At 32.6% G+C, this 27609-nt stretch overlaps 1 protein-coding gene across 3 annotated transcripts; it reads right to left on the reverse strand.

The window, feature by feature from the left end:
- Positions 1-14083: 14083 nt before the first annotated feature.
- LOC108480580 (uncharacterized) lies at positions 14084-18911 on the reverse strand. Of its 3 annotated transcripts, XR_008280068.1 has the most exons (3): positions 18612-18911; positions 14990-18375; positions 14084-14897 (listed from the first exon to the last, which is right to left on the reverse strand). XR_008280068.1 is itself a non-coding variant. In XM_017783626.2 (2 exons), exon 2 carries the CDS (start codon positions 18278-18280, stop codon positions 17489-17491), a length of 792 nt encoding a protein of 263 aa, XP_017639115.1. In that variant the 5' UTR covers positions 18281-18375; positions 18725-18901; the 3' UTR covers positions 17155-17488. The 3 variants fall into 3 exon arrangements, 2 of the variants coding, with proteins under 2 accessions (XP_017639115.1, XP_017639114.1); XM_017783626.2 differs by lacking the exon at positions 14084-14897 and having other exon boundaries at positions 17155-18375; positions 18725-18901; XM_017783625.2 differs by lacking the exon at positions 14084-14897 and having other exon boundaries at positions 17155-18375; positions 18612-18896.
- Positions 18912-27609: the final 8698 nt, after the last annotated feature.

Here is a 27609-nt window from a genome sequence, read left to right on the forward strand (position 1 = left end):
AGTGTGAAAATATGTGCAGGCAACTGAGTATCAGTTATTATTCCGAAAAGTTCAATGGGAAAATTGATTAAGTAAAAATACATGTGAACATGATTATATGATGAATAAGTGTAGGTATATGTTTAAGAAAATTTTGAGTAATATGCTCGATATTTGAGTGAACTTCGATAAGACAAAATGGATTAAGTGAAATTATGTAAGAGTGAATTTTAGTAGTAAAACAAAGGTTGGACAAACGGTTGTGTGACTTTTAAAATTCACCAAAAATTATGTAAGTTGAATTAAATTTCAAATAAATTATGGAATTAAATCTATTTTCATATAAAGGAAACAAGGGGAGCAAAAGAGTTTTATATTATGTGATATTCTAATTTTTGTGAGACAATGTCAGAATAAATTCGAGATCCGCTGTTCTGACTTGGAAAAATTGTTAAAAATTGTATAAATATAATTATGGGTTATAATTTATATTATTAGAATCTTTGATGAGTCTAATTTTAATAGAAATAAACGGAAACATTATCTAAGTCTCATACTATAAGATAAATAAGTTTTAGTGAAGAAAGGTCGAAGCTATCAAACACCAAAACAAGGGATACTTTTAATAATAAATTGTACTTATTTGCTCAACCAAAAATTCTGAAAATTTTATGGTATAAAGATATATGAGTCTAGTTTTTGGGAAAATTTACGGATCTTAATTTGGAGTTCTGTAACTCTAGATATAAATGATTTAGTGACTATGGCTCAAGAAAGCAGCTTAACCAGAACATGTGTAAATGTACAATTGGGTTAGTTTTACTATGGAAAGCATGTTAGTAAATTGCTTATTATTATTTCATGCGAGCTTACTAAGCGTAAAGCTTACCCCCTCCTTTCCATTCTTTTAGTATTGTCAGGTTAGCTCAAGGTTGGAGATCGTCGGAGGTATCATCACACTATCAAGCCAACACCTTGACAGTATAAACACATATGCTAGAATTATCAAGTGAGTGGCATGTATAGGGACCTAGTTTTATAACATGTGTTATTATAATTTGGCCAAATATATTGGTCCTTAGTGAGCTAATGATTCTGACTTATAAATCTAGCTATTTATGTTATGTTTGATATTGGTAATGTGCATATGCTTGTTTGCCATGCATGGTTGGTAATATGTTATGTGTTGTTGTGAATGTTTAAGTCCGTTAACGCCTCGAACCCTATCCCGACGTTGGATATGGGTGAGGGGTGTTACATTTAGTGGTATCAGAGCTATGGTTTAGTCGATTCTCAGACTAACCTAGCATGTGTAAAAGTCTAACTATACATGTCACTGATCCGTGATAGTGTGATGTCTCCCGACGCGTATGAGAGCCACTTTGTTTAGATAAAGGTACTCTCCAACCAAGCTACACCGACCATGTTGAATGTGCTGCTAAAATACCCGAGTAAAGTATAGTCATGACGAACTGAAACTTGGAAAGGTATGAATGAGGATTCATGAAATGTGTACATGGTGAAATGAGCTTATCAATGATTAATAGATAATTCCATGATGTATATGATCGATTTATTTGAACAAATGCATGTGTTTGAGTAACTTATCAAAAATATTGATAAGATGAATATTCATGTATATTGGTTGGGATGATTATGATTGGTAAGCTCGTATAACTTGAGTAAATGTATTAAATTGCTTGGACTGATATATATGATTGTAATGATATGTATATGATAATGTGGAAGATGAAAGTTTAGACTATGATATACTTATCCATATTTGTTTGGCCCTTATATGATATTATGTGCTTGACTTGTCTGATTTAATGAATGGATAAGTAATATTATCTAGGAAACATTGAAATACATGTATAAGTACACTTGTTTAAATGAGATAACTAGAAAGTGAGTGTAAAATCAATATGAATGTTAGTTACCCGAAATGAATGACATGATTGAAATATGATTGTTATGATGAAAACTGTGTTATATGTATATGAGAGTTGAATCAGAGGCCCTACGACCCCCTCCCTCTTACCAAAGTGGTGTTTTATAAGGGAAATTTTTGAGATTTATGTTGAATGAGTTTCCAAGTGAGAAACCAAAGAGTTCATTGATGGAATGGTTATAAGCATGATTAGAGATTGAGAAGGGTTGATAAGTACAGACATGAGCTAGAAAGATATCGGATGAACTGAAAGATTGTTTAATTTTCGCAACATCGCAGTTAGCGAAAAAGGTTAATTTTGGTAAAACGATCTATCCTGGTATGATGTCGAGAAATGTATTGATTGAAATTCCCTCATGAATTGGTTTTCTTAGTAAAGGGAATATTATGGAATTTGGGACGACAGAAATAGTTAAAGGAATAATATTTGAAATATGAAATGTTCAAGCATGGTAATTATAGTGCACGGTTTGTGACTGTCTCTATTGAGATATTGTATGAGATTACCTGATACTGGAAATATTATTGGGGCTATCTAATCCTTGATGAATTCTTATATTATGAAAATGTTCCTTGATCTTAACGTTAGACGAATATATTGTCAATTTGATTGGGTTATGATCTGCATGGTTCTGTTTTTCTCTGGTATTTTGTTATATTCTGCCTATTGAGAATCGATGAGAAATTGTGTATGGTGGATTTCCTTTCTCAAGAAAGTTAATCAGAGTTAATGTGTTCAATTGAGGTATCAGTATTACTTATGTTAATGCATTTGTTAATGTATTCGATTGGTATGATGAGTGAATTTGGAATGATACATGTTGAATCGTTTTGTTGACTAGAAGAGGGGATTTCTTGAAATATCAATTACGGATGAATAAGGTCGACTTGATTGTTCAATCTGTATGGAGTATATGTCTAGAATTTAATGACATGTGCATACTTGAGAATAAGATTTTATTTCTTCACGAGTAAAAAGACGAATAGTCTAATTAAGAAGTGTATGTTTCCTAGAAGAATCGTATACAATAAGAAGATCTGATATTGATATTGTGAAGATAATCTGGGTATTAAAAAAATGCTGAAACGATCACTGTTTATCTTTGAGTACAAATTCTTGAAATGTTGAAAGTTTAAAGATGTATAGCAAGAATCATCAAAATTATTTTTGCCATTTCGAAATTAGAATGGAAATAGAAAAGGTTAATATGGATTTTCTTGTTTGGATCATTCCTGTCCTTGAAAGAGGAAAGTGATATGTAGCGTTGTTAAACGTATTGAGATGTGTAAATTATGCTGGTATACCCGAATGTCTGCTCACCAGATTCATAGAATTTCGTGTCTTTATGAATTTTGGATATCATGGAATTTTAAACTCCACTAATCAGATTGAGATCCGAGTTTCATATCATGATTTCTTTAGAAAGCCAGAAGAGGCTTGAAATAAAAAGTAGCTGAGGGTTGAATTGACAAATAATTGGACTGTGTGAAATTATAAAGAGTATGAGGTTGAGATGAACTGACTAGTTTTACTATTCGAACCCGAAAGGATTCGAGTGCGAATGTATATGTAACATGATGGTATGGATCGGACTTTTGAGTACATGAGCTTTTTAGTAGAGATTAAGTTTCAGTAAAAGTATTGTAAAGTGAATACCACTTATGATTTTTGTATGTAAAATTTAAAGAGACAGGTAGTAAAAGTTTAGCCTGAGTGAAAGCTCTTTGACATCGATTATAGGATTGAGGAATCCAAGTGAAAAACCAAAACAACTTTTTTTGGTAAGATTTTCGGGGACGAAAATCCCTAAATTTAAAGTAAAGCTTATTTAACATACAAACTTACCTCGGTTACAAAAATGGCCAAAGAGATATATTCGTCAATTACTTTGTTTTTCCCCTGATCTAGACTCAAACTTTGTTTTTCTTGATCTATAATATCACATTTAACTTATTTAATCATCACATTGTTCAATTCAGCCCAAAAACACATTTGCCCCTAACTTTTCAACATTTTACAATTTAGTCCCAAGGCTCGTAAAATGAATTTAATTAAATTTCATCACAACCCAAGCTTAGTCGAATGTTGTTTACACTCATAACAGCCCACATTTTTCATTTATTCACACCTTTCTACACATTTTGTAGACTTTTACAAATAAGTCCCTATTTAACATTTTTATTGAAAATCACTTTACAAACGTTGTTTAACTAACAACGAACATGCATTTTCTACCATCAAACATCAAAATACAAACATATTTAACATGCATAAAATTTTAGACTTTAACTTTCTTCCAAATTAGTCCTTGAAATAGCTAAATCAAGTTACAACAATCTCAAAAATATAAAAATCATCAAAAACGGGACAAGAACGAACAATCAAGCTTGAAAGCTTGGCCAAAACCCTAGATATGGTTTCCCCCAAAATTTCGACTATAAGGGACTAAATTGAAGAAGATGACATCTTTTATTTAGTTATTTTGGCTTTATTTACCAAATTACCTATTTACCCCTCACTTAGACTTTGAAATTTTACCTATTTCATGTCCATTTTTGTCCATCCTAAAGTATAATGGTCTAATTACCATTTAAGGACCACTAATTTAGAATTTCATAGCAATTTACTACCTTTAGCCTATAGAACTCAAATTTGCACCTATTGCAATTTAGTCCTTCTAGTCAAATTGAGTAATCAGTCGATAAAATTTCTTAACGAATTTTTCACACAATTATTATATCATGTTTTAAACCTTAAAGAAATAATAAAACAAATATTTCTACTTCAGATTTGTGGCCTCGAAACTACTGTTCCGATTTGACCCAAAAACAGGCTGTTACACTAGACCAGTATGTAATGGTGGATAAAATTTATAACAATTGTCCATTAATGATATGGGGTATCTATTTTATGGCTGATTTTAAGTTATTACTGTTTGATGAATTTGATGTGATTCTAGGTATGGACTGGTTAACTCAACATGATACCGTGGTAAATTGTAAACAAAAACATATTGTGTTGAAATGTCAGAATGGTGAAATGCTCTGTATTGAATTTGATAAAATGGACGGATTGTTTAATGTGATATCAGTCGTTTCAGTATAGAAATATGTTAGAAAAGGGTATGATGCTTATCTTTCTTATGTGTCGGATACTAAAGTATTTAAATCAAAAATTAAATCAGTGCTAGTAGTTTGTAAATATCCTGATGTGTTTCTGGAAGAGATACCCGGATTACGCTGGTTAGAGAAGTAAATTTTTCTATAGATCTTGTTCTGGGGACAATACCGATATTTATAGCACCCTACAGAATGGCTCCTACTGAATTAAATGAGCTAAAAGCATAGTTGCAAGAACTGATTGATAGAGGTTTTACTTGACTTAGTTCTTCACATTGGGGTGCACCAGTTCTGTTTATTAAGAAAAAAGATGGATCCTTGAGATTGTGTATTGATTACCGACAGTTAAACAATGTCACAATTCAGAATAAGTATCCACTGCCTAGTATTATTGACATGTTTGATCAGTTGAAAGGTGCTACAGTATTTTCGAAGATAAATCTACGTTCTAGTTACTATCAGTTACGAGTGAAAAACTTGGATGTACCGAAAACAACTTTCAGAACCAGGTACGAACATTATGAATTCCTTGTGATGTCGTTTGGCTTGACTAATACACCTGCAGTGTTTACGGATTTAATGAATAGAATTTTCAGAATGTATCTGGATAGATATTTTGTAGTATTTATTGATGATATTCTGGTATATTCCCGAGATGCAAATGAACAAGCTGGTCATTTGAGAATTATTCTGCAAACACTACGTAAGAAACAATTGTATGCTAAATTTAGTAAATGTGATTTTTGGCTTTGGGAAGATGGTTCTCTGGGACATATAGTGTCTGCTGAAGGCATCAGAGTAGATCTGAATAAAATTTCAACAATTGTTAACTGGAAACCACCGAAATATGTTTTTTAAGTCATAAGTTTTCTGGGATTGACCGGTTATTATCAGAGCTTTGTACAAGGATTCTCGATGATAAATTCGCTGATGACAGGGCTATTACAAAAAGGTGTGAAATTTGAATAGACTAATAAATGTCAACAAAGCTTTGGTCGGTTGAAAGCCCTGTTGACTGAAGTACTAGTTCTGGTTCAACCAGAATCGAATAAGGAATTTGTGATTTACAGTGATGCATCATTGAATGGCTTAGGCTGTGTTTTGATGTACGAAGGTAAAGTAATAGCTTATGATTCTAGACAACTTAAGCCACATGAAAGAATTACCCAATACATGATCTTGAATTAGCAGATATTGTATTTGCTTTAAAAATTTGGTGACACTACTTGTTTGGTGAAAAATTTCACATATTCACTGATCATAAAAGTTTAAAGCATTTAATATCACAGAAAGATTTGAATCTGAGACAATACAGATGGCTTAAATTGTTGAAAGATTATGATCTGGTTATTGATTATCATCCGGAAAAAGAAAATGTAGTTACAGATGCTCTGAGTAGAAAGTCTCAGTTTGCTTTGTGAGCAATGAATACCTGATTGACATTGTCTAATGATGGTTTGATTTTAGCTGAGTTAAAATCTAGCCCGACATTTCTACAGTAGATTTTTTAAGCCCAAAAAAATGATGATGAGTTACAAGCTAAGCAAGTGCAATATGAGTTAAATCCCAATTTAGAATTTCATATTGGACCCGATGATTGTCTGTTATTTCAAGGCAGGATCTGTGTACCGAAGAATCCAGAACTTGTATAGAAGATTTTATACAAAGCTCACAGTGGTATTATTTTTGTTCATCCGGGGAGTAATAAAATGTATAATAATTTGAAAAAGGTGTGCTGGTGGCTGGGAATAAAGAGTGATATTTTTGAATTTGTATCTAGATGTTTGATATGTCAACAAGTTAAAGCTGAACATCAATTACCTTTAGGATTATTACAACCAGTCACGATGCCGGAATGGAAACGGGAAAGAGTTACCATGGATTTTGTGTCGGGGTTGCCCCTACTCCGAAAAAGAAAGATGTTATTTGGGTAATCGTTGACTGTTTGACAAAATCTGCACACTTTATTCCGTACGTATGGATTTTTCCTTGGATAGATTGGCTGAGTTGTATGTTTATGAGGTTGTCAAATTACACGGTGTGCCAATTGCTATTATTTCTGATAGAGATTCGCGGTTTACATCCTGATTCTGGAACAAGTTGTAAGAAGACTTGGGTACACAATTACATTTCAGTACTGAATTTCATCCTCAGACTGATGGCCAGTCCGAATGTGTAATACAGATTCTTGAAGATGTTTCAGTGTTGTGTTTTAGAATTCAAAGGCAATTGGGAGAAATATTTTCCGTTAGTCGAATTCGTATATAATAACAACTATTAGTCAAGCATTAAAATGACACCGTATGAAGTTTTATATGGATGCAAATGTAGAACTCCATTGTATTGAATTGAGCTCTGTGAGAAAAAGATACATGGAGCTGATCTGATACTTGAAACCGAAGAGAAAGTGAAAGTGATTCTAGATAGTATAGAAGTAGCTTCTAATAGCCAGAAATCTTATGCGGATCCTAAACATAAAGAAATAGAATTTCAAGTTGGCGACAAGGTATTTTTAAACTTTTCACCTTGGAAGAAAATTCTTCGATTTGGTCGTAAAAGAAAACTAAGTCTACAATTCATTGGGCCATTTGAGATCACTGAAAGAATCGGACCTATTGCGTACCGATTGGCATTGCCGCCAGAGCTTAATAGAATTCACAATATTTTTCATGTGTCTATGTTGCGACGGTATTGGTCAGATCATTAACATGTTATCTCTCTAACGGAGGTTGAAATTCAGCCTGATATGACTTACAGTGAGGAATAGATCAAAATTTTGGCATATGAGACGAAAGAATTGAGAAATAAAAAGGTAGCTTTAGTAAAAGTCCTCTGGCAACAACATGGAATAGAAGAAGCTACCTGGGAACCTAATGAAGCAATGAGAAAGCAATATCCAAACCTCTTTACTGGCAATATTTTCGAGGACGAAAATTTTTAAGGGCGGAGAGTTGTAACAGCTCGTTTTCAGTGAAATTAGAGCAGTGGTTTTGGGACTACAAATCCAAATTTGTAAGAAAATTTATTTTAAAATTATTTTATGGTCTACCATATGATAGGAATATCGCATAAAAATTTTATTAAGAAAATTTTATTGATTAAATGTTTAATTGATAAAAGGACCAAATTGCATGAAATACAAAAATTGAGTTCTAGTAGCTATAAGTATCAAATAGCTATGGAATTCAAAATTTGAGGTCCATATATGGAAAATAGACTATTAAGAGGAGTTAGTAGATAAGTATGATAATTCATCCATGGAAAATTAAATAAAGAAAATGATGAAATTGGAAATTGAATAAAATAAAAGATGATAAATAAATAAATATCTAATATCATCATTTATCATCATCTTTCTCGATTAAAAAAATATGGAAACCCTAATTATGGTGTTGGGTTTTTAAGCAAGCTTAATTAGTTTAATTAGGTAAGTATTTTAGTCACGTTTTTAGTAATTTTCATATTTCTGATACCGTAATAGCTTAATCTAGCTATCTTGGGGATTAATTTGTAAAGTTATTAAAGTAATAGGGTTTTTCCATGGATGAGTATGCATGAATTATGAAGTTTTATGGTAGAAAATGAAAGGTTGTTGATAGATAAACAACTTTTGTAAAGGGAATTTTGATAAAATTGTGATTTAGGGACTAAATTAAAAAGTTGTAAAATTCATGGAAAAATTCTAAATTTTATGAAATGCATGGGCTGTTAAAGTTACATGTAAAAATCAACTAGGCTTGGAATAAGGATTAAATTGCATGAATTTCATTTTTTAAGCCTAAGGACGAAATCGTAATTAAATAAAAGTATAAGGGCAAAATGGTAATTTTACCTAAGATGTGAATTTAATTGAATTGAATATGAATTGTATTAAATTGAGTTAAATTTACTTGTATAGATCCGGATAGACAAAATATGGAATTAGATCGAGGAAAAGAGAAAGTGTTGGATTAATAGACAATAAATCAACAAACACTTATCATGGTAAGTTCGTGTACCTTAATTGAATGATTATATTTTTTTAACTGAATTGTGTGTATGTAAATGTATAATTGTTATGTTTACGAAAATTGATTACATACCCGATAATGAACACCAAGTAATAAGTCCCGATTGGACAAATGAAATTCGATGGATACAGGGTTCCCAAATTGGTTGTAGTCCTGCATATGTTGCGGACACACCACAGCTTGAAAGAGCATCCCATTATTAGCTCTCATGAGCTTCCCGTTATATGGTTCTTGCGAGTTTCCTGTTAATAGCTCTTCGGAGCATCTCGACTAGTTATGATCCTGCATGTGTTGTAGACACACGACAGCTCTTATGAGTGTCTTGATATATGGCTCTTTGTGAGCTTCTCGATTAAAGGCTCTTTGTGAGCTAATATGGCTCTCTTGAACTTCCCGATATATGGCTATCCAGAGTTTCCCGATTAATGGCTCTTCGGAGCTACCTGTTATTGGCTCGCATGAGCTTTCTGAATATGACTCTTATGAGCTTCCTGTTGTACAGCCCGGATAAGCTTCCCGTTACATGGCTTACATGAGCTTCCTATTATATGGCTCGAAAAAGCTTCCCATTTATGTACTTGTAGAAGCATTTCCGAATATGAATTGACATATTATAGTTTTGTACACTTTGGGTGTACTACCTTTGTATCCATCGAGATTTTAAATGATTCAACGGGAAAAGTTCTGATATGAGATAATATGGATTCGAAATGGATTATTATTGAATATATCTGAAATACATGGAAATGGTTTGTAGATGTTATATGAATCCATGATATGGAAAGTATATGTATATGGCAATTCTATTGTTATGAACTCGTATATGTCCATTGATATTTCTATGAAATACATGACTAACATGTTGACGAGGATATGTGTTTAGGTTTTTGGCCAAGTTGTTTGGAATGTGTTTTGTGTGCTTACCTTTAATGTGATTAAATGGTAAGTTAAATTCCATGTTATACGGACGTACTAAGCATTATATGCTTACTCTGTTTTATTTTCCCTGTTTTATAATATTCGGAAGCTCGTAAAGGTTGGAGGTTGGTCGGAGCATCATCACACTATCTCCCGGCTTATTTTGATATACTATCTCTCGACTCATTTCGGTATAAATAGTAAATTCATTTTAGTTATAATGGCATGTATAGGTTAATTAGCTAAAATGTTGGCATGTAAATGTTTGATTGATGATAGCCATTTGAATTGCTTATGCTTGATATATTTTGATGTATATATAAGTATATTTGTCATGTTAGAAGTATTGAGCTTGATTATGCATATATGCATTTGGTTATTTAGGTAAATATGAACACTAAGTAGACATGATAATAAATTTTCATTTGAGGTGCTTAAGAGCACATTGGTTGTGTGTGGTAATATGTTATGTTTAAGGCATGATTTTGGCTTGATTTGAATGTCTTGAATTGGTTGGTGAATGTGTTTAAGTGTTAATGTAGGTGGAAGACAAATTGGTTGAGAAATATGGCTTTGGAAATGACCTATTTTCCTCTACACGGGCAGAGACGCTGGCATATGTCTCAACCGTATATGACAAACGGCCTAGCACATGGGCGTGTGGTTTGGCTGTGTGTCCCCTGTATCTTTGAAATTTCAAAACAGAAAACTCAAAATTTATCACACGGCCTGGCACACAGGCGTGTGGCTTGGCCGTATAACCCCTGCACCTATTTAATGCAAATTTTTATGTTCACGCGGCCTAGCACACGGACGTGTGACTTGGCCATGCAACCTAGGTCAGAGAGTTACATAGGTATGGACACAAGCTAGGACACGGGTGTGTACCCTATTTCGAATGCCTACATGGCCTGAGACACGAGCGTATCACTTGGCTATGTGAGCCACACGACCTAACCGTATGGGCGTGTGTCCCCTGCACCTTGATAAAATTTTGAGATTTTGCGAAAAGTTTTCTAAGTACCCGGTTTAGTCTCGACTTGTTTCTAATGTGTATTTTGGACCTTGAGAGTTCATATAAGGGATTCTATGAATAATTTCTTATATAAATGTTAAGTATTATGAATTGTCTGTATTTGTTTTGTATATTCTGGTAATGCTCCGTAACCCTGTTCTGGGGACGGATATGGGTTAGGGTGTTTCAAAACATATATTCATGTAGCATTAATGTCAAGGACAAAATGATAGAGAACATCATCAAGAACAGGGATGGATTCAAGGAAGGCCTTTTGAAATTTTTAAAATTTTGAATTTTATATATAAACCTTCATGTATTTTAGATTTGGTGTCCATATTGTATAACATTCGCCCTATTGGCCAAATTGTATTTCATATAATTCACCCCTTAAGCCATAAGGTTATACTTTATATTAACAAAGTAGTTTTCAGTTTTTAATTATATAACTTTAATAATAATCAAATATTAATGTATGATGGGCCTTGAAAGATTAAACTTAGAAGTCCAATATGGACTTTAAAACCAAATTCCAGAATTAATTGATTTGGCACTTTTTCAGGTTAAAGAAAAAAGTCGTTCGGATTTAAAAGTTTCACCCCCTTGGAGTAAAATCTTAGGTTTGTCCCAGTCAAGAAGAAACCCATTTCTATACACTAGTCACAAAAGCCGATCTTCGATAATATCCAACACCAAAGTGAGCAAATGCAGACTGCCTTGAGGTTTTAAGAATACGATAATGCCTTCCTGTGGAAAAAAAAAAGGAGAAAAAAAGTAAAGCTAAGAAGATTTTAAAATTAACATAACCTATTTTTCTTTGTCCTTTGGTTTTTCATAAAAAAAAAAGTTTGAACCCAAAAGCAAAAGTATTTTTATTTTTGGAAAAAACACTTTTAGAGTCCAATGACATTTTAACCCTATTTATAATCCAATATATTTTATGTAATATTTATATTGGGTATATAATTATTTTTCTATTGAAATTTATTTCAAATATACCACTATATATTTAAATTTATAATGGTTATATTTTAATAATATTTAAAATATAAATTATAATTCAAATTAAGTTTTAAAAATAATTAATATTAATTGCTTAAAAATATTTACAATTTATATTTCATATATTAAAATATTAATAATGAATAACAATAAAAAATTATATTCGTACTAAAGTATCATAATATTAATGAATTTGAAACATAATTTGAATACATATTTTACTTCACAACTTCATGTTTAAAATAAACATTTTATTTTCTCAAAGTATTTTTGACAACAATACTAAACACTTAAATTTTAAATCAAAATTTTCAAAAATAATAAAAGATTTTGTAAAAAAAAACCTTTTTTTAAGTAAATATTCATTAACACCGGATGGCCATAAAACCAGACATCATTATTTGGCATTTACTTTGGTCTATCTACTTCCAAGCTCATAACGATTCAAGGTAAGCTTTTTCTTTTTTTCTTTTTCCTTTTAAATAGAATATATTTCTAATCTGACTTTGAATTTTTTTACCAAGTCAATCTTATTGGTGCAAAGTTTAGTTCGTAGATTTATTTTGTATAAGATGGAGAGTTGATAATTTCGAAATTCGAAGAACAGAGAAAAGTGAATTTTCTCATAGAGAGAATGCTAGCGTAGAGCTGAGAAATGCACACAATAATACCGACTATGTGTAAGGTGATTATAGGCAATCAGATGAGATAGGTTAGAGCTAAATCTTATGTACAACGCATCATATTTTATTAAAACCTTAGAATTTAAGTGAATGGACGTGTATAATGTTAGAAAATTGATGAAATTATCTAGTTACGAAATAGAATCAACAAGAGACGCCATAACATGCAATTTAATGAATTTATTTTGAATTAAAAAAAAAAAAGTGTTCGGTTTTTTGTAATATTTATATTATTTGCTCTCATATATCTACTTTAATTTTATTTGTTATTTTTTATAAATCAAGTTTATATATATGAAATATATCGTATTATTAACCAGTATAAGTATTATTTAAGTATATATTCTATTTTACAACATCATATCTAAAATGGTCAACTGAGGTTTCGCTTGGTTGGCATCAATATTGTTGTGAATACGGGAGCACGTGGGTTTCAATGCGTTAAAACATATTTATCCTCTTATTTAAAGGTTAAGAAGGATTATGAGTAGTTCTAAACTTTATATCTTAACAAAAAATCATATCTAAAATAAAAATTTTATTTCTCAAAAACATTCTTTGACAGCAATGGTAAACACTAGAGGTGCTCATGGGTTAGGCCGGGCCGGGTTTGGGTTGGGCTCAACTAAAAATTCAAACTCATTTATTGGGCTCGGGCCAAGCCAGACCCAAAAAATGGGCATAAAATTTTATCCAAGCCCGACTCGTATAAAAATGCTAAAACTCAGTTCAACCATATTAATTTTTATATTATTTTATATAATTTTCAAATATATATAATACATTAAAAATACTAAAAACATTAAAATAATAACAAAAATTAACAAATACCTTTAAAATAATAATAAAATTAACAATAAAATAAGTTTTATACAATATCCAAACAATAACAATAAAATAATAGCAACATAATAGTAAAATGATAACAAAATAGGGAGAAAAATACAAGAAAATAACATTAAAAAATAAAAAAAATATAAATTTTTTTGTCTTTTAGTGAATTCGGGTTGGACTGGGCTGGACCCAAACCAAAAATGCATTACCCAAGGCCTAGCCCATTTTTTAAACGGACCTTATTTTTTTGTCTAAACTCATTTTTCGGGCCTATATTTTTACCCAAACCTCCTACATTTCAGGCGGACCTTCGAGTCGGACCACCCATGAGCAGGTCTAATAAACACAACCAAACTTTTCAATAACACTTGCCAATTTTCAACCAATTTTCAACCTCTATGATAAGTCTAATCCTAAATCAAAATTCATAAACCAAATCAAATTTCATAAACCTAATTAGACATTGAATCAATTCATTTTGTATTGCCTATAAATATTTTTAAACCTAACTTGTTCAGACAGTAGAATTTGATTAAGTTGATCGTTTTTCAGAAGGAAAAAGCCCTGAAAATTATATAGTAACATTTATAAATTTGTTTGGAAAAAAAATACAATAAATAGATTTAAAAACTTGAAAAGCGTGGTGGTAATAACGTAGGCAATGACTAAAAAGATATAAAAAAGGCAAAGCTAGGTGAGCAGACAAAAACAAGATTCTTGTCAAACTTTTGGGAAAGGAAACGTCCCTCGAGACTGTTTAAAAAGAGATGAAATAAATATAAACCCAAAAGCCTGAAGACAAAGAAAGAATACGTATCTTGTGGTAGACTGAGGGTTAAGAATATCCAAAGCCGACTTTTGCATGCGAACAAAGTAATGCATATAACCCAAGCTTGCTTTGCCTGCTCGTCTCTACGCCTATGAACATCACCTACACCACCACTTCTTCCCTCGTCTTTGCTTTTATAAACCACCCAACCTATTCATTCCTTGTATACCTCCACTTTTCTTTCTTGAACCCATTAATGAAGAATTTGCCACACCTCATTCTCCTTTGTTTTTGATACAGGAATCTGCCATCAACCAGATTACTTGCATCTATAGGTAATAATTCTATTATCTCTCACCCAACATTATTTAATTCAAATCATGATGAAATGTTTTTCTTTTTCTAATTTTATCTGCATAATCCTTAGACTGATCGCTTATGCCATTTTCTGGTGCCGGCCGGGAAAAGCAGAAGATTAATTGAGCAGTACTAGAAACCAAAGTCTACCACCATTTCAAAGGAGGTATAACTCTGTTGTTTTTTGTATTATATTGTATCCAAATCTCTTAAATGTTCAATCCTGGATGAGCAAATAACATCCCTTGATTCTTTGAAGCTGTAACAATGAACATCTTTAAAATTGCATTCTTCCTATATCACCATTTTAGGGAGAGAAAGAAATAAGAGACAAAAGTAACAATAACTGACCTTAACTTCCGATTTTGCAGAGAAGAGAACCCATTATTGGTTTCAAAACCAATTTTCTGGCAAAATGACTAGTTGGAATCATGATTCAAACTATATAACAGAGCAAGTAGTTGGAGTTGCAGCTGCTGCATATGTCATTACATCGATTGCAGAACCCTCTTCGATCAAGGACAAGAACAGAAAGGAAGGTCCAACATTTTCAACATGGAAACCTGGCATCGTATCTGAACAATTTTCAGGTAAAGATTCAAGGCATAAGAAATAGAATCCGGATATCCATGTAACAAAGCATTAAGAATTCTTCTTGCTGCCTGTTTAACCAAAACAAATTAACAGGTGAAGGTTCCAAGAAAGTTCCAGACAGTGCAGACATCAAAGTGCCAGTACCCGATGCCAAAGATGAAAAAGCAACTAGACATGGGTCATCGTTTAGAAGACCTCCTATTTTTACTGATAACGCGGGCAGCTCTAGTCGTACAGAACCTGGAAGTTCCCGGAAACCTGATACACTTTCCAGTCAACCAGAACGTGCAGCACCGAAACCTGAAAGAGCAACATCAAAACCAGACCATCATGCCATTAAACCAGGAACTCCTGCAACAAGACCCGAACTGCCTCCTACCCCTAAACCTGTGCCTCCGGTGGTAGAACCCAAAAGACAGCATACAGTAAGGCCAGGGTCAGATCAAGCAAAAGCAGATGCTTGGGAGAAAGCAGAGATGGTTAAAATCAAAGACCGGTAATAATACATTGACACCGAGAAGCAGTAATTGTTTAGTACTAAACAGTTGTAGGCAATTAGAAGTATATGATCTTCTTCACTAACAATGAATTACAGGTATGTGAAGTTAAATAACACTATACTCGAATGGGAGGAAAAGAAGAAAAAGAAGGCCAGAAGCAAGCTGGACAAAGCAGAGGTTAGACTTGTTTTCTAAAGTCGAACTAATTCTTAGAAACTAACAGCTTATTCAGAAGTTAGACATGGTTTTCTTTTCTAATTTACAACTATTTCTTAGAAACTAACAGCTTAATTCTTCAAGCAGAAGAGTGAATCGGAGAAAAAGAGAGCAAGAGCCTTAACCAAATTTAGGAATGAAATGGACTACATCAAACAAGTTGCAGATGGAGCAAAAGCACAGGCAAATGCTAGACAAAGAAATGATGAGCTTAAAGCAAAGGAAAAGGCAAACATAATTAGAACAACAGGAGAGCTTCCAATGACATGCTTCTGCTGTTGAATTTAACTAATAAGTAGTATCATGACTTTCAAGTCACATATAAAACCACTACACAATGCTTTTAGTATGAACATATATGAAGCCATATAGCAGCTCATGCAGAAAATCCTAGCCCTTGTCTTGGACAAAGACTCTGTTACTCAAAATAAAATAATAAATTTACAGCGCAAATGATGTGACGATAAAATGCAGAAATTGTTTTATATTATTTTGATCATGAAGGAATTTGAATAGTCTCGAAGATTGACAGTATAATCCAAACTTCAATTGCTGCAGAAGCATGAATGAAAATCCAACTTTTTCTGGAAATTATAAATCTAAAGTACAAAAATAAAATAAATAAATAAACCCTCCAACCATCTGAATACCTCCCACCATTACTACTGAATAACAAGAAACTAATACTTGAAACTGCAAAAACCTTGAGGATAACAAGAACATGCTGAGAGTTTAAATCCTTAGTTAACCATATCTTACTAGGGCTTTTAGATTGTGCATGAACATTCAACTGTCACCAAAAGATAAACAATACTGCAAGTTTCCACGCTGAATTTGAACCATAATGAAAAGAGCTCTATATCATGCACAAGAATAAAATGAAGATAAGCAGAATCTTCAAGGTTAATGCAGCAAGCTTTATTTCAATAATCATCAGATAGCAGGAGATACGAGCCCAAGTTAGACAAAAGCAACGAGGCCATTTGTGCATTCAGAAATAGTTAAAAAAAACCAGTTAAAATATAATAGGAAGTAAAGCCATACACCACAATGACAAAAGCTGCAATGAGTCCTCATAATTTTCAAGGGCTAAAAGATTAAGCAACCGGCAAAACCATTTATCTTAACTTGAACTGTCTGCAACGATATAAAGTAGCAAATTGTATATAAAAATGCAGAAAAATTATGAAAATAAACAAAAAAAAAAACACCACAATTAACTGCAAATTATATTCTTTTGAGAACTCAAGCTTGTACAACAAGTAAGTTGACATTTCAATGACATTTAATTAAGGGCACAACCACAATTTCCAAAACAAGCTTTTGAGATGTTTTGAAGTCACTCAGTCACAGTCCATATCAAAAACAATGCATTAATCTGAAAGCTTCAGGATACTAAAAAATCCCATTACCAGCGTGGAGCTACTAAATTTCAAATAAAAGCAGTGGAGCGAGCATTGGAAGAAGGATGATCACACGGATAGATGTGTTCACTTGGAACCATATATCTCTCTGACCTTTGAAGTGAGAAAGCAACATCTCATGAGGTGATTTCTCTTACCAACCTATCCAACATAGGGAATGCAAAGTACAGTACCAAGAAAGACGGGATGGCAAAAACAACTGTGACCAGAAAGTGGAGTAATAAGATAACAGCACTCCCCGGTATTGCAAAGAAGACAACCAGAAGGAAAATGATGACCAATGGGAACTTGGATGTAAAGTGAATGAAGAAATCCAATGATTTATGAAGCGAGAAATGATGCCTCTCAGCATTATTTCTGCCACCAGTATCTAGAGACCTATTTTGTTCAGAACGATTGGCATATGATCCTCTCCTAACAACACCACTGATAGCTTGATTGCCAAGCATTAAATTACATCTCAGAGAGCCAACGGCTTGATTGTCCCCAGATAGATTTCTCCTGGAAATGCCATACCTATCCCCATTCAAACTCTCGATCATCCACAAAATGAAGAAGTTCTTCCGAGGGAACTTGAGGTTCCCCTTATAAACTAGCCGTAGCGCTATTAAGTGGCACCATGGGCAAGAAATGAACATGGGGATCTTGATTTGCTGAGTGGGGAGTTTCAAAACAGCAGGTTGGAGACCCAGGATACAATTTTGGCAAAGAGTGTGACCACACCATAAGACATAAGGCACATTCTCAACAATGTTGAAAGGTTCCCAACAAATGGGACACTCTAATCCTTCATCTCTACTACCATTTGAACACAGCTCATCATCTGAACACTCGGAACAAGCTTGATTCGCCTCTTTTGAACATTTTAACCCAATGCTAGCAATGGTATTTGAAGCAAAACTCCACATTTTGACAGAACAATAACAATAAAAATAAATTACAACTAACTCTTAACTACTTAGAATCTTAGACCAGAAAATCAGGGACTTCCGACATAACAAACCTGAAAATAAAGAAAGAAAGAAAAGATTTTAGAAGATGGAAGACAATTGTTCATAATTCAAATATATCTCAATTCATTATTCTTTTACTTTTAGATTCAGCATAATCATCCAATAATTATATTCATAAAATACAAATTAAAATCTCAGTATATGTGAAAAGAACCCCACAAAAAATTTGAAATTTTAGATATGAAATTATAAAATTTACAGATTCTAAAAGGTGAAAAAAAAATACCTTAAAAATGTTGGATGGGGTTGGGAGCAGAGAAGAGATCCAAAGAGAAAGAAAAAAGATAGTTCTCATTCGACGAGACGACACTGTTTAAATAAGAACCAGAACTAACCAACCTGGTCAACGAGTAAACCACCGATGAAAACGCCGTCGCTTAGTACTCCCCCTCGACTCCAACTGAATAACTGAAATCATTTTTATTATTTTATAATTATTTTTTCACTCCTTCCGGAGTTTGTTATTAGCGATTATAGTATATGTGTTTTAACTTCAACACGTCACTTCCTAGATTATTTACACGTTGCATATAGAATATTTACAAATTTATTATAAATATGATTTAATTTAATAGTGTAGTAATGTTTTTTTTTTTAATTTTATAAATAATTTAATATTTAAGTTTGTTAATCTTTTAACATATAATAACTCATAATCATGGTTTGTTTTTGTTATATTCCTCTACCCTTGAGATACATGTCAGTAGTATAAACAACATTGACCTTCTTGTAATCTGGTCAAAGAAAGTACTTCTCTCAACCACCCACCTTGTAATGGAAGCATTAGCCTTCCATGCTTTCAACCATCTTTCATAATAAGAAGGCTTCTCACCTTTCGTTGCCTCCAAGATGTTAAGGCATCTATTTTTTAGGTGTGAACATTTTTCTAATGTAAACATGCCCTTGAGCTTTTGTAGAGTCTAGTTGGGCTTAATAACCTTGTACTAATTGAGTGAATGATGGATTGGGCCTCACAATGTACACTTTTCACATATTAGATGAGGACAATCTTCTTCATGGTTGTAACACCCCTAGCCCATATTCGTCACAAGGTTAGAGCTACGAAGTGTTATCGGAGCATAATGTCAAGGTACAATTAGTTAACAATAACAATTCATCACATAAATCATAACAACATCAACCAAAGTCATACATACGGTCCCTTTTATGAGCCCTCAAGGCCTTAAAAAGACATTATAAACAAATCAGAACTAAATCGGAAACATATGATTTTTTTGGAAAAAGTTAAAATTTTTCAAACTGTAAGGGTCACATGGCCAAAAAACATGTCCATTTCTTTGGCCATGTGGACATTCGAAATAGGGACACAAGATCATGTCCCAGCCTATGTCCATACCCATGTAACTCATTGACTTGGGTTACACGGCCAAGCCACAAGTTCGTGCGCTAGGCCGTGTACCCTTCGAAATAACCCCACACGCCCATATGCCAAGCCGTGTGCTAAGTCGTGTAACAGCCTGACTTGCAAACCTTTGAAGGTTACAGAGGACACATGGCCGTGTCGTCTAGCCATGCGTCACACACGGCTGAGACACACGCCCGTGTGGACGAAAAATAGCCCATTCCCAAGCCATTTTTCTCACCCAAACTCACACATCATGTACAAGCCATTTGCACCTAAAATCAAGCATTTAAAACACACTTTGTATATGCATATCCAAGCTTATACAACATAGAAACTATCCATTCAACCAATATGCCAAAATGGCACCTCAATTTCAACAATCAAACTTACCTAACACCTAACCATTTCATTCACTAAATTTACCAATTGAACAATTACAAAGCCATTTTTATCCATATCTTCATATACCAAAATGCATACACAACTAATACCAAATGACCATTTTCCCAACTAACATATACTATACAAATTTGACCAAAAGATGGTCACTTCCAAACTACTTAAACTAGCCATTTCCAACATCATTCTACATTCATTCCACACCAACCATTCATTGTTACCATACCATTTCCATCAATATTTCCTTACTATCATCTTAACCAACAGAACATCAAATTATCAAGCACACAAAATACCATAAAATCTTAATATCATACCAACTAATTCATCAGCCAAGATAACATATATACAAGCCAAACACAATGGCTAAATTCATTAAACAAAACACCTATACATGTCATTATAACCATGACTCAAAATCATCAAAAACCACCGATTTAGCTGATGGATAGTGTGATGGATCTCCGACAAGCTTCCAATTTGTACGAACCTCCGATTATCTAGAAACATAGGAGAAAATCACGCAAGTAAGCTTATAATGCTTAGTAAGTTCGTAAATCATAAATAATACTTACCATTTCATTATAAAATCCTAAAGGCAAAAATAGTGAGCATATCCAACATTGCTTGGCACAAGCCTAAGCACCAACAACAATTCACAATAGTGATTAACATATAACTTAATCAAATTCATTACACAACAAAGAGCTTCCTTAAGCTTTCCATGTAAACATTCTTACTAAAAATCTTTAATCACTATCATTTCATACCTTTCTCATGCTTTTATGACATTATAAGTCGAAGTTTATACCTATCCTTCCCTTTTTGTATCCCCGTTGAACCACTAGAATAATATTGGATACTCGAGAATTTCACACACTATGTGCTAACACGTGGTTGAAACCACTACTATCTCATATCTCGTATAATTGCTCTCTCTCGAGCCATAAGTGGGTCTGCTCACACAAGTTGTCAGTTAGGACGTAGCTACACGGTGCTGCTCACACAAGCTGTCAAGTAACCGCAACACATGCTAGAAACTCAACCATCGGTAGGGCATACAAGACCAGCACCTAAAACACGGTAACCCCTAATGACATGTCATTTGTATCCTATATATTCTTAAGGTTCAAACGGGATCCGAAAATCGCTAAAACTTCGTTGAATATTTTCGTAGAGTAGTAATACCAAGAATATAACATAAAAGCATTTGAATCAAACATAATTCAATGTTAATTAAATATACGAACTTACCTCAAATTTAACTAATTAAAACTTCATTCTATTCAATTTAAATCAAAAATCATATTTTAAAAAATTACACTTTTGCCCCTATAATTTTGAATTCATTTCAAATTAGTCTCTAGCTCATAAAAATAGAAATTCATGAAATTTAATACCAGCCCACCATAGCCGAACATCACTTAGGCCCTTAACAATCCCTACATTTTAATTATTTCATAATTTCACCAAGAATACTTTCTGTTTTTCAATCTAATCCCTTATTGACAAGTTCATCAAAATTTCCTTTACAAAAATTGTTCAACTATTATCAAACATTCATTTTCATCCACCAAATAAAAAAAACTAACATTCATTTATGGTAAAACCCTATACTTTTAACAATTTTTCAAATTAGTCCCTAGGCTAGCTAGATTAAACTACGACTCCTCCAAAACCATAGAAATCATTAAAAACCGAGCAAAAATGCACTTACATGCACTACAAATGTTGGCCAAATGCTTCAAACCCTAGCTATGACTTCCTATTCTTCAATTTCAGTGGTATTTCTCATTAAGGAAGATGACATTTTAATTTTCTTTTTGTTTTATTATACTAATTAGCTTAATTACAATTTTAACCTTGCTTTTAACCTTTATAATTATAACTAAAGTCCTTAATTGTCCACTAATATGTTAATGGTCTAATTACCATTTAAGGCCACTCATAATTAAATTTCATAATAATTTAACTCCTTTTCTAATAGAATACAAGTCTTGCACTTTTTGCGATTTCGTCCTTTTTATCAAACTAAGCATACAAAAGATAAAATTTCTTCATGAAATTTTTATATGATGCTACTATCATGCTGCAAACCTTAAAATAATAATAAAATAAATTTTTTGCATCAGATTTGTTGTCCCGAAACTACTATTCTGATTTTACTAAAAAATAAGCTGTTACAATAACAATATGGCACGTCATGTTAATAGATAATGAGATCTCTTTTATAAATACATCAACCAATGATGAAGAAAGGATCGACTTTTTATACCCTAAAGCTACTCTGAGAAACTATCCTCTTAGTCAGCCTGTCATCTTATCCTTGTTCCAACTGTCAACCTTTTCAAGTGGATCGACCTCTATAACACCACATTTGTCTCCTCATCGTTCCTCTTTCTCCTTCTCTATTATTGTACACTATATCAACAACATTGTCAATATTTTTTAAAAAAATTATAAATAAATTAACATTCTTTTACATGTCTTTCATATTATTATAACAACAATCATATTAATAAATTAATACTCAATTAATATTTTTTATTTTAATTTAATATATAATAAAGAATAGCTTAATATTGTTACTAACTTATCACATCTTTAAAAACAATCCCTTTCATTACCATGGCTGGAGGGAGGAAATTGAACTCATAATTTTTTGGACGACTAAACAATGCTATTTTAGATATAAAAGGGTCGTTTTTTAGCAATTTACTATGACGAAACTCGCAAATTATACTTAACAACAGATAAGTTTGATGTTTAGTTTGTCTTAAGATTTTCATATGCTTAAATAAATTTATATAGATTTTTATGATATAAGAATTGAGTCTTAGCTCAATTGGCACATTCATTTTTTAATAAAAAAACTCACTAATAATAATTATTAAAGAGAAGAAACAAATCGTTTACACCCCTGCCTGCCATTAAAGCCTGTCTTATCCCTATTAGCCAACAAGGTCAGTGCAATAAATAAAAAACAAAATAATCTTCAAAAAAAAAAAGGAAACTAAACAGCCAAATCTAAAGAAAATAAAAAATAAATAGAAACCAATGGGAAATTGAACGGTTTCCTCTTCTTCCCCAAATCAGTTCTTCACCAATGAAAGATTAGGCAATCCAAAACTCAAAATCTTCCTTTGTATAAAAAATTGACGGTCCTGATTTCATTTCTCTAACCGAACAAAACTCATTAGAGATTTCATGACATCTTTTCTCTGATTCCACTCGAAACTTCCCTCATTTCCTTCCAATTGTAGTCGTCTGTTTTCTGCAACCAACTCTTTCACTCTCGGTAAGGCCTCTTCGATCCAGCATTTGGCCAGTTCAAACCACTTTCCTTCTCAAGCTAAACCATGGGTGGCTATATTTGCTTCCCGAGATACTTAACGAATCTCTATTTCTTTAAACTTCTCAAATTTGTATTTATTAACTCTAATTAGCATACCTATTCTTGATTTATCCTCTTCAGTTGATTTCATCTTTCTTATTACTATCAATGCATCTCCCTCTACCAAAATTCGTTGAAAACCTAAATCTTTGACAAACTGTAAAGCTTGCAAGCATGTACGTGCCTCTACTATTATTGGATCCAACACGCATTCAATCAGGTACATACACGTGCCCATAATTAACTATTTAGAATTTCTAATGAGGACTTTTAGAACTGATTTCTTTCTGGTCTGTGGACAGCTAAGGTAGTGGAGTAGGCAATTGAGGCCAAACCACTATAAATCGTTACTTCATTGTTGCTCATTCATTCGTTGTTTCCACAAATTTCTTAATAAACCAATTCACCCCCTCTTGGTGATTTCAAGCTGATCTTTCGAGCTAACAAGTAGGCATGTAACTATTTTCTATTCTCTACAGTGTAACTTTTATTTTGGTGGCAACTTGTAAATTCCAAAGCTTTGTGTAAAAAGCTTTAAGCAGTGTAATCTGTAATGCTCTATCATCATTTAGAATGTCTGTATCCTCAGCCATAATCCATTTGTACCCATTTTTCACTGGGTATACCCCATTATTGTCACCTCGCCATACCCACTCGTTTTCTCGTACGCTATTAGATAACAAAATTGCCAAGATCCTCTGTACATCATTTTCTTCAAACAGGCTATGTACCACGTCTATTTTTCAGGTACTCTCATTCACATTGATTAAATCTGATACTGTTGTGTAACCAGTATTGATCCTTGCACTTGTACCCTCTATTGACCAAGTCTTGGCAACCAGACATCATTCTAGATGTTAATTTCAGTTCTATCCCCTACTCTTCAACTAGAACCCTGCTCCAACAACTTCCGTGCACTCCAAATACTCCTCTAGGTATAAAAAGGGTAAGAACTCAAATTAGTTGTCATGAAATCCCTTCTTGGATAATACTTTTTTTTCATCACTCTTGCTAAAAAACTATTTGGATTCGTAATTAACCTCTAACCCTTTTTTGCTAACAAAGCCATATTAAATTTGGTAAAGTCTTTAAATCCCAATCCACCGTGCATCTTTGGTCTACGTACCGATTTCCACTAACACCAATGAATTCCTTTATTGGTATTAATGTTACACCACCAAAACTTGGAAATTAAGTTATCAAACTCATAACATATATAACCTGGTAACAAAAAACATTGCATTGCATAAATTGATATTACTTGCAAAATGAACTTAATAAACACTTCAGTTCCTTTTACTAAGAGTTGTCTTGTACTCCAATTCTCCATCCTCCTAACCATTTTCTCTTTTAGCCTAACAAATGCATCTATCTTTTAATGTCCCACCATCTTTGGCAACCCAAACTATTTTTTAGGGTTGTTAAAGATCCTTACACTCCAGGTACCCTTCCAATTTGTTTTTGCGTCTCAAATGACTTCCACTAAAATAAATAAGGGACTTATTGCAATTAACGAGTTATCCTGACACTTTTTTATATTCCTTTTGCAATCCTCTTAACTGCATTTATTTTGGTAAACAATATACTGTCATTTACAAAAAAAAAAAAAAAAGAAGTGTGTTACCTCTAATCTACTTCGTTCCACCTTTGCCCTTTAATTAAATCATCATTTTTTTCTAAATTAAGTAGGCTCGAAAAACCTTTTACACAAATTAAAAATAGATATAAGTTTAACATATCTCTAAAGTCGAAACACCTCTCCTCGAACCCTATTAAGCACCACAAAATAAGACACTGATGTAACACACTTCATTACTAAATTAATCCACTCAATACAAAACTACATCCGTGTCATCATTCTTTCCAGAAAAACTCATTCCACTAAATTATAAGCCTTACTCATGTCTAACTTCAAAGCAAAAACCCCTTAGATCCCATCCTTCTTTTTCTTTTAAAGAATGTATGTAACATCCCGAAATAGGGCCTAAACGGAACAGTGGTTGCGAAACCACAAATCCGAGGTAGAATGTAACGGCCTAATTTTCAGTGGTGTCAAAAATGGTGATTTGAGATCACTAAATCGGACAAATAAGATTGAACAAGATAGTAACTTAATATTTATGAGTCAAGTAAGAATTTAGAAGAATTTGTGAAATGGTGAAATTAGTGAATTAAAATAATTTATTAGGTCGACGGGTCAAAAATGAGGTATCGAGACCTTGAATTTGAAAATCGAGCTATAAATATTTTTATAAATATTTATGAAGTGTCATTGAGTTAGTATTAAAGTTTCAGTTAGAAAATTTTGATGTTTGGATAGCTAATTAATTAAAAAGGACTAAATCGAAAATAGCTCAAAATTTGTTAAATTGTGAGTAAATAGCTTAAGTATTTAAAAGATGGATTTAAAGAGCAATTAGACCCAAAGGTTAATGGCTGGACGGTTTGGGTATGAAATAAGCAAGAAAACAATGTGAACAAGGGACAAAATTGGAATTAGCATAAAAGTTAATAGTTAAAAAATGATGTAATTGAAAATCTAGACATTTCTTCATCTTTCTCACCGTAAACGCCAGTAGCAGGTCTCCTATGCTGGTTTTTCATATTTTGCACCATGTAAGTTTAATTTTTACTATTTCTTAGTAATTTTATGTTTTTGTGACTTTTACAATTAGGTCCAATCATCTAATTCATTAGTTTTTGATTTGGTGGGTGAAATTGGAAGTTACCCTGGCTGAGTAAGGGTAGTTTATGATGAATTATTATGAAATTGAAGTTCTAATTTCATATTAAGGTTGTTTTATTAAGTCATTTTGATAGAAAATGGTATTTAGTACCTAATTGTGAGCAAAATTGTGAATTAGATGTTGGTGTTGAAATTCAGAATATCAAAGGCTGTGAAATAGTTTATAATGATAAAATAAAAGTGTTAATTTATAAAAATTAGTTCAATTGATGGGTGAATTGAGCAGGACTAAATTGTAAAACTGTAAATTTTGGGGTAAAAGTGCAATTTCGAATTTTGAACAGCATAAATTGTGAAGTGAAATAGAAATCAAATAAATGCTAATGAGTAGAAATATTTTATATTATAGATCAAGAATCCAAAGAAGAACGAGGAAAAGAAAAGTAAAGGACTAAATTGTAAGGTTTAGTCACATTTTGTATCAAGGTAAGTTTACAGTAAATAAATACAATATTCTTTTATTTTACATTATTATTGTCAATTTCAGCATTTATATATTATGTTATGAAAATATTTAAAGTCGAATTTAAGGTGAAGTGACAGAGGAAAAGTGTTAGAAAGCCGGTTGAACCCTAGGAATGTTAGGATATTAGGGTTGACAGATGTAATGTAAATGAGCCATGTAAGTCCATATTAGAAATATGGCTTTGGAGACAGGATTGAGCCATGTAAGTCCATATTATATATGGCATTGGAGACAGAATAATTCATGTAAGTCCATGTCAAAGACATGGCATTGGCGAGATATTGATAGACGAGAACGACCCTAGTATCCTTAGTATTCCGAGTGGTTCAACGGGTCAGGATACGAGTTAAATTACAGTGAATTAACAGCAAAGGAAAAGTAGATTATACTTATGAAAAGGAAAGGTCGTAAGAAAGAAGGTAAGGAATAAAGAAGAAGATAGAAATTGAGAAGTAAAGAAATTTATGATGTTAGATGATATTATGCATAATTATCCATTATGTTGAATGTTGTGATTTATTTGCTTGTAAGCTTACTAAGCCTAGTGCTTAATCTCTTTATTTTCTTCTTCTTATAGTACTTATCTAGTCACTCGGGATCGAAGGAAATGTCGGAGGCCGATCACACTATCAAAGAAATAACTCGGTATAACTAGACGTTTTGTTTTGGGTATGGCATGTATAGAAACTTAGCTACTTTTGGTATAATATGAATAATGAATGATGTGTAAATACTTGCTAGTGATTAGCTAAGAAAATAGCTGATGATATACATGTTTATTAATATGTATGATTGAATGATGATTATCACATGAAAATTATGAAAATGTGAAAGTAACCTAAAACAGATTCAA

Source organism: Gossypium arboreum, chromosome 3 (genome assembly GCF_025698485.1).
Source record: "Gossypium arboreum isolate Shixiya-1 chromosome 3, ASM2569848v2, whole genome shotgun sequence".
NCBI lineage: Eukaryota > Viridiplantae > Streptophyta > Magnoliopsida > Malvales > Malvaceae > Gossypium > Gossypium arboreum.

Excerpts from the sequence above, each read along its gene's own strand:
- LOC108480580 (XM_017783626.2), bottom strand. The coding sequence starts at position 18,280 with ATGTGGAGTTTTGCTTCAAATACCATTGCTAGCATTGGGTTAAAATGT.